This window comes from Scyliorhinus canicula, chromosome 4, assembly GCF_902713615.1.
Source record: "Scyliorhinus canicula chromosome 4, sScyCan1.1, whole genome shotgun sequence".
NCBI lineage: Eukaryota > Metazoa > Chordata > Chondrichthyes > Carcharhiniformes > Scyliorhinidae > Scyliorhinus > Scyliorhinus canicula.
This window is the reverse complement of record NC_052149.1, coordinates 65,501,436-65,514,647: the sequence shown is the minus strand read 5'-3', so window position 1 is coordinate 65,514,647 and position 13,212 is coordinate 65,501,436. Positions and strand designations below refer to the sequence as shown.

The 13,212-nt window shown below is 44.3% G+C and overlaps 1 protein-coding gene across 1 annotated transcript in view; it reads right to left on the bottom strand.

Annotated features, from left to right (window-relative positions):
- The window catches only part of scp2a (sterol carrier protein 2a), a 108,790-nt gene that overhangs the window by 66,180 nt on the left and 29,398 nt on the right, over positions 1–13,212 (bottom strand). The window contains 2 exon segments of the mRNA XM_038794372.1: positions 4,243–4,350; positions 8,159–8,306. Of these exon segments, the coding sequence (XP_038650300.1) occupies positions 4,243–4,350; positions 8,159–8,306 (256 nt within the window).

Here is a 13,212-nt window from a genome sequence, read left to right as displayed (position 1 = left end):
CTCCCAACTGTGTACGGCCAACTCCTCTCTCCACTTTGACTCGGCCAGGCCAGACTTCCCTGTCCTTCCCACCTGTCCCAGTCAGGGCCAACTCCACCCCTCATGCCAAGGCCTGACTGCTTTAACTGGCCACTTAAGGTCCTCAATTGGCATCGGGGTGCGAAGGTCTATCATGACTTTCACCGTCCCTGACTTAATCAGCACAGGGAAGTACACAAAAATATATGTATGAATACTGACTGGCCTGTTAAAGACGAGGCAATCTTATTTTTAAAAGATGGGTGGTTTGCATTTTTCTGTTAATATCCTGCATGCTCCACCAGCACCATGACTTCTTACTCAATGCAGAACTGAAAAGGGCAGAAGTTTCCAAAAAGCCAATTAATCATGTCAGAAATGGGTCTGTTTACACACACACACAGCGTGTTTAAAGAAAAAAAACCACATCTGGGTATTTTGTTCAAATTTTCTTCTTTAAAATGACTGTTTGGTCATCCACAAACTGAACAGCTGGCTAGCCTACTCTCATTTGGTATGAATCCCCTTTCCAAACAAAACACATGAGACTGAGAAGTTATGAAACAAACAAGTTAAACCCTTATCACTTTGGGGAATTTTGGTCTGGTCAGTGCTCAATTTCTTTTTTCATACTTCTCAAAACAGAGACATAAATATCTTACTGCATTTTCATTGGTGGTATGTAATTTAAAACTCAAATACAACACATTATTAATCTTTATGACTGGCCTGCAGTGGACACCGTCTGGTGCAGTGGTAGTCTCCCTACCTCTGGGTTAGAAGCTTTGGGTTCAGGTCCTATGCCAGGACTTGCTGTGGCCATAGAAGGAGTGTTCATGATATGGTTCAACAGACTGATAGTCAGCCTGCTGGGAATCCTTCCCCACTATTCCCCGAAAGTGTGAATGATGATATACTTTTTATAAAACTGCCTGCTGTGCAATTTGAAGAGGCTGTGTTTGGTGATGCTGCAACTGCAGAAGGTGCACTTTCTGCACATGTATCTGCACTTCCTGCAATGTCAAAGTCAGTGGCTGATTTTTAAGAACTTTGATTATTAAAATATAACAGAACTGTAGAAAGGCTGAAGCAGATTTATGGAATTTTCTCTGGATTAGGTGCCATGTCAGCCCCCACAAAAACAAGCCAAATGACAGTAAGCTGTGCTCACAAGGTTACACTTAATTCCCAATGTACATTAATTCCAATTCTGCAAAGTGTTCACCAGTTTAGACAATATAATTTTCTGCATTAGAATTTTGAAAAATCTGATCTAAAGAGTGTCTTGCTTGTAGTGAGGTGCAGTGTTATTTTGCAGCCTGGTATAAATGATCATGATAATTGTCAGATAAGACTGCAGCTCGGAACAACCAGAAATGGGAGCATCATAAGAAGAGGCTTGAAAGAGGGTCAGCAAGGGCTCGGTGTGGCGGAGGGAACGGGTCAAAAAAGCTAGTGATTCGAAACAAACCTGTCGGGCTTTAACCTGGTGTTGTCAGACTTCTTACTGAGCAATATTTTAAACAGCATTCAAACCTATTTTTTGTAGGTTACAACCCATGTTAAAATTAGACGCAAGTAGTTGAAAAAAGTAGAATGTACAGTATTCTGCGGAATGCACTCTTGATTTTCCTATAACATTCATCATTCCTTTTGTTTAATGCATCAGTACTTCACTCAAGAAGCTAATCTACTGGGGCGGCACAGTGGTTAACAGTGCTGCCTCACAGCGCCAAGGGCCGGAGTTCGATCCTGGCCAGGGTCACTCCGTGTGGAGCTTGCACATTCTCCCCGTGTCTGCGTGGGTCTCACCCCCACAATCCAAAAATGTGCATAGTACGTGGATTGACCACGCTAGATTGCCCCTTAATTGGGGGAAAAAAAAGAATTGGGTACTCAAAATTTTTTAAAAACATTAATCTACCGGCAACCCAAGTAACCTTTAAAACCTTGGTCAGACCCCATCTGGAGTGCTGTATTCAGCTTTGGGCACCTTACCTCAGGAAAGATACATTGGTCTTGGTAAGAGTGCGGCTCACATTCACTAGAATGACAGTGTATTTGTTCACGGGATTTGGGAATCACTGGCTAGGCCAGCACTTACTTCTCATCCATAATTCCCTTGAGGTGGTGGTGGTGAGCTAACTTCTTGAATCGCTACAGTCCATGTGGTGTAGGTACACGCACAGTACTGTTAAGGACGCGAGCTCCAGGAATTTAACACAGCAACAGTAAAGGAACTGCAATATAGTTCCAAGTCAGGGTATGGGTGATTTGGTGGCGATTTTCAGATTGTGGTGTTCCATCCATCTGTTGTCCTGGTCCTTCTGGATGGTAGAGTTGAAGAAGCTTCGGTGAGTTACAGGAGAGCATCTTGCATATGGTAAACACTGTTGCCATTGTGCAAGGGAATGATAGAGAAGAGAAGCCAATCAAGAAGGCTGCTTTGTCCTGGATAGTGTTGAGCTTCTTCAGTGCTGTTGGAGCTGCACTCATCCAGGCAAATGGGGAGTATTCCATCACACTCCTGACTTTTTCTAGATAGTGGACAAGCTTTGGAGCATCAGGAGGTAAGTTACTCGTTACTAAATTCCTAGTCTCGCATGTGCTTTTGCAGTCACAATATTTAAATTACTGGTTAAGTTTAGTTTCTGGTCTGTGGTAAACCCCAGGTTGTGGATAGGAGGAGGATTCAGCAATGGTAATGCATTCAATGTCACAGGGAGATGGTTAGACTTTCTCCTTTTGGAAGTGGTCATTGCCCGGAGTTCATATGGTAGGAATGTTACCTGCCACATATCAGCCCAAGCTGGAATGTTGTCAAGGTTTTGCTGCATTATAGACATGGATTGCTTCAGGATCTGTGTAGTCGCAAATGGCACTGAATATTTGATCAGTGAACATCTTCACTTCTGACCTTATGATAGAGGGAAAGTCATTGATGAAACAACTGCAGATGACTGGGCTTAGGATGCTACCCTGAGGAACTCTTGCAGCAATGTTCTGAAACAGATGACTAACCTCCAACAATCAGCTTTAGGAGTTAAATTATGAGGGCATAAATTCTATTTGTATTCCCTTGAGTAAAGAAGACTGACATGTTAACTGATTGAGGTGTGTAAAATGTAGCATGGATTCATTAGGGTCGATACAGAGGGACTGTTTCCGCTGGTCGTGAAATCAAAATTAGAGCCAAGCCATTTAGAAGGAATATTAGAAGCACATTCTCCACACAAAAGATAGTAGAACTTTGCAATTCCCTCATCAAAAAACTGTAGATGCTGGGATAATTGGAGGCTTCAGAACTGAGATTTCTAGGCTTTTGCTGGCTAAGGGTATCAAGAGTTATGGAGCTAATGGAGTTGAAGCCCAAATCAGCCATGATCTAATTTAACAGTGGAGCAGGCTTAAGGGGCTGAATGGCCTACTTCTGTTCCTATATTCAACAGCATTGCACCACTGATTTATTTATTTCGGGTCCAACATTTAACACATACCATTTTGCATTATATCTGCCAATGATGTGTGGTAATCAGTTAGATTACAATTAACTTCTTATAAAAAATGTCAGTATGCAGAATACCAACAGACAATGATCAGGATTTTTCAGTCAGCAGCAAAGCCTCACAGAAAGCTGTCCACAAAGTTCTAGTGATTGCCACGGCAAGGATTTTCCTTTCCTGCCGTTAGTTTGAATTTGGCATCAAGTTGACAGGATTTCCAGTCACCCAACAATATCATCAAGCAGGGTAAATGTGGTGGTATGATTTGCATAACTGTCTGCCATTGGTGCAGAACACTGGCTTACCATTGGCCCTGGTCGGTCATGTGCCTCTCGACCGATTGGTTGAGACCAGTCATGTGACGGCTCCCCGATTGGTCGAGAGGCTGAGTTAACCCCGCCTCCAGAGCGAGGTAAAAATACCCAGAACGCTCGGCGGTCGTCCATTTACTGTAGTCGACCGCAGGGCTAACTTCTAGCTTATTAAAGCCTAACTTTTGTACAGCAACTCGTCTCGCGTTCGATTGATGGTTCATCAGTAAGCAGCAAATCACATTGAAGAATTCTCACATGCAGGGTGTATAATGCACTAATTATTCTTCACTTTTAACAAAGTGTTTTGGAGAGCGAAATAATAACTGGGATGAACAAATCACTCAATCAGCAAGCAATATTGCAGCTCAGATCCCAATCGGGTTTGGAATATCTGCATATAAGAATACCTGTAGCACCCAATGGATGTCCTTTTGATATCAGTCCGCCACTTGGATTTATGACCCATTTTCCACCATATGTATTATCTCCTTTGTCAATCAACTGTCCAGCTTTACCTAGAAGAACAAGCACCAGTCAACATTAAATCAAAAGGCGTTAGAAACATTAACATTACAAACTTGTGAAATACATTTTAGGAGACCAGGGTACCTGATGAGCAATCATATTAATTCAGGCATTTTTTCTGCTAATGTTCACAATTTCAATTCTGGTAGGATATGAAAGTATATTTTGAACTGCCATCTAAAATTTATTCCTGAATCCTCATCCGCTGCAGGTAGTGATTCACACTGGCATGACAGTGCACGCGGAAAAGATGACACATCGCTCAAGTGACAAATCTTTGAGACCAGACGATGAATGCTATCATTCTATTTAACTGTAGGAGCTATTATAACCAAGATAAATCCTGGTCTTTGAAAATGAAAAAACGAAATGAAAATCGCTTATTGTCACGAGTAGGCTTCAATGAAGTTACTGTGAAAAGCCCCGAGTCGCCACATTCCGATGCCTGTTCGGGGAGGCTGTTACGGGAATCGAACCGTGCTGCTGGCCTGCCTTGGTCTGCTTTCAAAGCCAGCGATTTAGCCCAGTGTGCTAAACAGCCCCTATATATATATATATATATATATATATATATATTTATATATTTATATATATATATTTATATATATATACACACACATACGTTCTTCAACAGAAGTTGTTCAATCGCAATCAGTGCAAACGCTAGTTGACTTTTTGCTTTCTTGTGTGGGAAAAGTAGAGCTAATTATTACAGCCTCAGCACTATTCACAATGATTGGTGAACTCAGAACCGAGCTAGAACATTTCTATATTGCGTGGTTCAGTACCACACCATATAATATAAATTACCCAGTAAATAATCAGAAAAGCTACAAATGGAGAATCATATATTTTCAGCTAATACGATTCACTCCTCGTGATATCAAGTAATGGCTGAAGGCACTGGATATTGCAAAGGTTATGGGCCATGACAATATTCCACAATAGTACTGAAGACTTGCACTCCAGAAGTTGCCGCACCCCTAACCAAACTGTTCCAGTACAGCTACAACACTGGCATCTATCCGGCAATTTGGAGGCGTTTCCTGCACACAAAAAAAAACAGAACAAATCCAACCCGGCTAATTACCATCTCTTCAGTCTACCCTCGATCACCAAGTGATAGAAGGGTCTTCAATAAGGCCACCAAGCAGCAATTACTCAGCAATAACTTGCTCACGAATGTTCAGTCTGTGTTCCGCCAGGATCACTCAGCTCCGAACCTCATTACAGCTTTGGTTCAAACATGGACAAAAGAGCTGAATGCCAGAGGTGAGACGAGAGCGACTGCCCTTGACATCAGCATTTGACTGAGTATGGCATCAAGGAGCCCTATCAAAACTGGAGTCATTGGCAATCAAGGGGATACCCCCCTTCCCGGTTGGAGTCATATCTGGCACAAAGGAAGATGGGCGGCACGGTAGCACAGTGGTTAGCATTGTGGCTTCACAGCACCACGGTCCCAGGTTCGATTCCCTGCTGGGTCACTGTCTGTGCAGAGTTTGCACATTCTCCCCGTGTCTGCATGGGTTTCCTCCGGGTGCTCCGGTTTCCTCCCACAGTCCAAAGATGTGCAGGTTAGGTGGATTGGCCATGCTAAATTGCCAATAGTGTCCAAAAAAGATTAGGAGGAGTTATTGGGTTACAGGGATAGGGTGGAAGTGAGGGCATAAGTGGGTCGGTGCAAACTCGATGGCCGAATGGCCTCCTTCTGCACTGTATATTCTATTCTATTCTATGGTTGTAGTGGTTGGGTGGTGTCCTAGACCCAACCATCTGCAGCTTCATCAATGACCTTCCTTGCATCTTAAGGTCAGAAGTGGGATGTTCACTGATGGCTGCACAATATCCAGTACCATTCACGACTCTTCAGGTATTAGAGCAGTTCATATCCAAAGTAGCAAGATCTGGACAATATCCGACATGGGCTGACAAGTGGCAAGTAACATTCATGCCACACAAGTGCCAGGCAATGATTGTCTCCAACAAGGAAGAATCCAACCATCGCCCCTTGACATTCAATGGCATTACCATTGCTGAATCCACCCCCCTACCAATATCCTGTAGGTTACCATTGACCAGAAACTGAACTAGTCATATAAATACTGTGGCTACCAGAAAAGGTCGGAGCCTTGGAATCCTGTGGCAAGTAACTCACTTCCTGACCTCCCAAAGCCTGTCTACCATCTACAAGACACAAGGCAAGAGTATAATGGAATACTCTCCACTTACCTGGATGAATGCAGCTCCAACAACACTCAAGAAGCTCGACACCATCCAGGACAAAGCAGCCCACTTGATTGCTATCACTTCCACAAACAATCCCTCCACCAACGAACAGTGGCAGCTGTGAGTACCATCTACAAGCTGCATTTCAGGAACTCACCAATGTTCCTTGGCAGTACCTTCCAAACCCACGACCACTGCTATCCAGAAGAACAAGGGCAGCAGATATCTGGGAATCCCACCACCCTGACTTGGAAATATGTCTCCGTTCTTTCACTGTCGCTGGGTTAAAACCCTGGAATTCCTTCCCTAACAGCACTATGGGTGTACCTACACCTCAGGGATTGCAGTGGTTCAAGAAGGCAACTTCCCACTACCTGATGGGCAGCTAGGGATTGGAAATAAATGCTGGCCTAATCAGCAATGCCCATATCCTGTAAATGAAAGTAAGATTGGAGATGCTGTTAGTTAGTGCACTGACAGAAATAGAATCTAGTTAGATTAATGGGATGAATGTCATTTACATACGAGGTCTGCACTGGCTATGTATCAAATACATTGCAAATGGGTATATATTCACAGCACATAATAAGCACAACTCTGAGCAAATTAGTGATTTCATTGAAAACAGCCAAATAGAAGCATGTTTTGGAAATAATGCGACTCTCAGGTAAAGGAGTGGAGGGATGTTCCTGTCAAATTTGGGTTAAAGTTTATTGTTGGGATAGTGCTTGTGGAGGTAATCCAAATTTTGGATCAATAACCAGGGGGTCAGGGGAGGAGAGTTACAGATACTTCTCTAAAAAGATGAAAGAAATAGGGAAGTCAATAAGTGGTTTCTTCTACACATAGCATGCAAGGACATGTATGATTGTGAAAAATGACCGTTTTCTTTACATCTTTTCTTCATCTGAATCTAAACTTTTCTTTGGCCAATTCTAAGCAAAATGCCTATGCTGCTGTAACAACAATGGCAGATAGCACAATTGCTTCACAGCTCCAGGGTCCCAGGTTCGATTCCGGCTTGGGTCAGTCTGTGCAGAGTCTGCACATCCTCCCAGTGTCTGCGTGGATTTCCTCCGGGTGCTCCGGTTTCTTCCCACAGTCCAAAGATGTGCAGGTTAGGTGGATTGGCCATGCTAAATTGCCCTTAGTGTCCAAAATTGCCCTGTGTTGGGTGGGGTTACTGGGTTATGGGATAGGGTGGAGGTGTTGACCTTGGATAGGGTGCTCTTTCCAAGAGCCGGTGCAGACTCGATGGGCCGAATGGTCTCTTTCTGCTCTGTAAATTCTATGATTCTATGAAAATGGGAAAATAATCCAAGAAAATGTATAAAGAATAAACAGATCAATTAATATTATTACCTACACTTCATAAGCCTAAAAAAGACATTATGACATACCAATAAACAGGAATCATTACATTTCTTAATAAACCTCCAATCACAATGTATGCAGCTTACAACTCACTTTCTAGGAACACATTGGCTTGTGGCAAGAATAACTCATTAATAGAACCAACACAAGTTAAGATACAATACAAATAAATAATTAACTGAGAGCAATAATTACCTTCGGAACAAAGCCCAAGAGCCTCGTAAGTAATGAGCTCATTAGCAGAAAAGCAGTCATGAAGCTCAATGACATCCACATCATTAGGCTCGAGACCAGTTTTCTGAAAACATTTTCTTGCTGCCTCCTTGGTCATGTCGAACCCAACCTGCAAAGTGAAAATAAGCATAAATCTCTTTCATTTTCTCTCTTCCTCTCCTGAATGTATGGCCCTACTCTGAGGCAGTGGTAAATGTGCCATCCCACATCTTTTCTCCATTGATAATCGTTTCAGTACAATGCAAGACAAGGAGTATAAAAATAAAACTGGCTATTTAACTGCAGAGGCATTTCCATCAAGCCGAATCACATACTCTCCCAATGCACATGAATATATATTCCAATGGAGATCTGCTGATTTCTTCTGATAGTGCATGGGTACCAACTCCAACAATATACCACAATACCATTCTTGCTATGTCCAAATTACACACAGGAGTCTGAATGGCTCAGTTCTACCATGAATGGTACACTTACCAATTAAACCCATTCTGGAACCTGTTTCAATCATTTTATTTGCACAGATTTTACAAGTTTTCCAGTCACATCTGAGATCTTAGTGATTAGATTAAAATAGCCAGACAACCCTTGATAGACTAGCGCGTGAACTCTAATACGAATAAACAATAACCCTAACTCTAGCTCACTGCTTTTAACTATGTTTATGATGTCAAGTGTTAAATATACTCAAGTGAAAATCTCATATGTTGCCTATAATTGTCAACATTGGGCATGATTATTTTCAAAAGGTACTACATGGAGTACATGTGACTCATCATCAGTAAGGTATGTATTCCTCAATTGACTCTCACCCTTAAAACGCGACAGGTGATTCAGCCACTGCTTGCACAATGGAAGAAGAAAAATAAAAGTACATTCATGTACTCGTGTATGTGCTTTGTTTGGCCCCTTGTTCCTCACTGTAACCAATCATCATTTGTTGATGTACCATTTGTCAATGTACTCTGTTGATTATTCTTTTTGTCTACTATGTACGTACTGTGTATGTTCCCTTGGCCACAGAAAAATATTTTTTTTTTAAATAAATTTTAGAGTACCAAATTCATTTTTTCCAATTAAGGGGCAATTTAGTGTGGCCAATCCACCTAGCTTGCACATTTTTTACTTTGCATCAGTATTCACCAAAGAGAAGGAATTGGTGGATGTGGGGCACTATTCTCCGCCCCCCCCCCACGCCGGGTGGGAGAATAGCGGGAGAGCCTCCTGACATTTTTCACGCCCTCCCGCTATTCTCCCACCCCCCCACGCCCGACCCATGCCACGAATCGCCGCTCGCTGTTTTTTTTTTACAGTGAGCAGCGATTCTCCAAGGCCGATGGGCCGAGCGGCCGGGCCTTCACGCCCATTTCAACACAGCAGCAAACACACCTGCTTGCTGCCGTCGTGCAACGGGCGCCAGATGCCCGTTTGGGGCATCTGGGGGCCCGATTGGCACGGCAGTACCAACGTAACGGACACACGTTTTTCCCTCGCCGCCCCACAAGATCAAGCCGTCACGTCTTGCGGGTCGGCTGAGGGAAAAGACGCCAACTGCGCATGCGCGGGTTGGTGTTGTCCAACCTGCGCATGCGCGGCTGACGTCATCGGCCGCATCAGCCGGCGTGACGCTTGACATGCGGCCTTGACGACGGTCATCAAGGCCGCGCCGCCGTGACGCACGGGGCCGCGCTCCTAGCCCCGCCCGGGGGGGAGAATCAGCCCCAGAAGTGGGCGTGAAGGCTCCCGTGGGTCACGGCCTGTCCCATGGCAGCCTTTACGGAGAATCCCGCCCGTGGAGTTTGGAGAAGGGTGTGTAGATAGCCTGGGTCACATAGAGATCCAAAAAGACGAGGTATTGGGCGTCTTGAAAAATATTAAGGTAGATAAGTCCCGAGGTCCCCAGACCTTTGACAAGGTCCCTCATGGTAGACTGGTACAAAAGGTGAAGTCACACAGGATCAGGGGTGAGCTGGCAAGGTAGATACAGAACTGGCTAGGTCATAGAAGGCAGAGAGTAGCAATGGGCAGCACGGTAGCATTGTGGATAGCACAATTGCTTCATAGCTCCAGGGTCTCAGGTTCGATTCCGGCTTGGGTCACTGTCTGTGCGGAGTCTGCACGTTCTCCCCGTGTGTGTGTGGGTTTCCTCCGGGTGCTCCGGTTTACTCCCACAGTCCAAAGATGTGCAGGTTAGGTGGATTGGCCATGATAAATTGCCCTTAGTGTCCAAAATTGCCCTTAGTGTTGGGTGGGGTTACTGGGTTATGGGGATAGGGCGGAGGTGTTGACCTTGGGTAGGGTGCTCTTTCCAAGAGCCAGTGCAGACTCGATGGGCTGAATGGCCTCCTTCTGCACTGTAAATTCTGTGATAATCTGTGAGGGCCTGATGGGATCTACCCCAGAATACCGAAGGAGGCTAGAAAGGAAATTGCTGAGGCCTTGACAAAAATCTTTGGATCCTCACTGTCTTCAGGTGATGTCCAAGAGGACTGGAGAATAGCCAATGTTGTCCCTTTGTTTAAGAAGGGTAGCAAGGATAATCCAGGGAACTACAGGCTGGTGAGCCTTACATCAGTGGTAGGAATATTACTGGAGAGAATTCTTCTAGACAGGATCTATTCCCTTTTGGAAGCAAATGGATGTATTAGTGAGAGGCAGCATGGTTTTGTGAAGGGGAGGTCGTGTCTCACTAACTTGATACAGTTTTTCGAAGTGGTCACAAAGATGATTGATGCAGGTAGGGCAGTGGATGTTGTCTATATGGACTTCAGTAAGGCCTTTGACAAGGTCCCTCATGGTAGACTGTTACAAAAGGTGAAGTCACACGGGATCAGGGGTGAGCTGGCAAGGTGGATACAGAACTGGCTACGTCATAGAAGGCAGAGAGTAGCAATGGAAGGGTGCTTTTCTAATTGGAGGGCTGTGACTAGTGGTGTTCCACAGGGATCAGTGCTGGGACCTTTGCTGTTTGTGGTATACATAAATGATTTGGAGGAAAATGTAACTGGTCTGATTAAGTTTGCAGACGACACAAAGGTTGGTGGAATTGCGGATAGTGATGAGGACTGTCAGAGGATACAGTAGGATTTAGATCGTTTGGAGATTTGGGCAGAGAGATGGCAGATGGAGTTTAATCCAGACAAATGTGAGGTAATGCATTTTGGAATGTCTAATGCAGGTAGGGAATATACAGTGAATGGTCGAACCCTCAAGAGTATTGAAAGTCAGAGAGATCTAGGTGTACAGGTCCACAGGTCACTGAAAGGGGCAACACAGGTGGAGAAGGTAGTCAAGCAGGCATATGGCATGCTTGCCTTCATTGGCCGGGGCATTGAGTCTAAGAATTGGCAAGTCATGTTGCAGCTGTATAGAACCTTAGTTAGGCCACACTTGGAGTATAGTGTTCAATTCTGGTTGCCACACTACCAGAAGGATGTGGAGGCTTTCAAGAGGGTGCAGAAGAGATTTACCAGGATGTTGCCTGGTATGGAGGGCATTAGCTATGAGGAGCGGTTGAATAAATTCGGTTTGTTCTCACTGGAACGACGGAGGTTGAGGGGCGACCTGATAGACATCTACAAAATTATGAGGGGCATAGACAGCGTGGATAGTCAGAGGCTTTTCCCCAGGGTAGAGGGGTCAATTACTAGGGGGCATAGGTTTAAGGTGCGAGGGGCAAGGTTTAGAGTAGATGTACGAGGCAAGTGTTTTTTTACACAGAGGGTAGTGGGTGCCTGGAACCCGCTGCCGGAGGTGGTGGTGGAAGCAGGAACAATAGTGACATTTAAGGAGCATCTTGACAAATACATGAATAGGATGGGAATAGAGGGATACGCACCCAGGAAGTGTAGAAGATTGTAGTTTAGTCGGGCAGCATGGTCGGCACGGGCTTGGAGGGCCGAAGGACCTGTTCCTGTGCTGTACTTTTCTTTGTTCTTTGTATTTTTGGGTTGTGGGGCCGAAACCCACACAAACACGGGAAGAATGTGCAAACTCCACACGGACAGTGACCCAGAGCCGGGATCGAACCTGGAACCCCGGCGCCGTGAGGCCGCAATGCTGACCCACTGCGCCACCTTGCTGCCCAGAAAACTACTTTTCACTGTACTTCGGTACATGTGACTTTAAAAAAAATCAAATTAAATCAACTCTTTAACACCAAGCTCATCTTCGTCTCAACTTGTCTGATGATAGCAGCACTGGTGGCAATCTTGGTTTGCGCCGTGCTGGTCAACTCTTGTGTTAAGAATTGCCTGGTATGACACAGCAGTCCCACTCTTGCAGACAGTCTCTGCCACGTTTGCTGCAGAGGAAATCAATGGGATTATCAGGTCATCATTCGTTGGCCTCTCTTTTCTCTGGACCTTCTTCTTGGCCAGCTGAGCTTTTCATTTTCTGCTCACCTCTTTCAATGCCTTTCCAAAGTCTCTAGAGGTCACAGCCATCAGTGACCGTCTCCCAGTTGTTAGTGTCAATGTCTGCTATCTTCATATCTTGCTTGCAGATGTCCTTACAGCAGAAATATGGATATCCAGAAGGTCGTGACCCAGTGGCCAATTCATTCTACTAAAATCATTGGATATACAGCCATCACCTGTCCGACGAACATGTCTGAGCCAGTGCAGATGGCGTTGGTTTAGCAATGAGTGTGTGCTGATGGAACTGGCACCCTCTTGGACCTCTGAGTTAATGACCTTGTCATTTGTCTGATATCTAACTTCATAAATTATAATTAATCAAAATTATAATACTTTGGTCATTTATAGATAACCCTACAATTTGGGAATAAAAATATGCTAAACTGACAAAAACAATAATCCGTATGAACTGTGCCTCAAAGAGATAGAGATAAAGCCAGCCATTAATATAATGAATATGCTCTCAATAATAATCTTCCTTTTGTCATTCGGTCTAAAATCTTAAGTGCAGCAGCTGTTTTGATATTCTGGAGCCCAGTGCCATCAATCCATAAACTCAAGAAGATTTACTTGGTTCTTGCGTCTGTGAAGAGTATT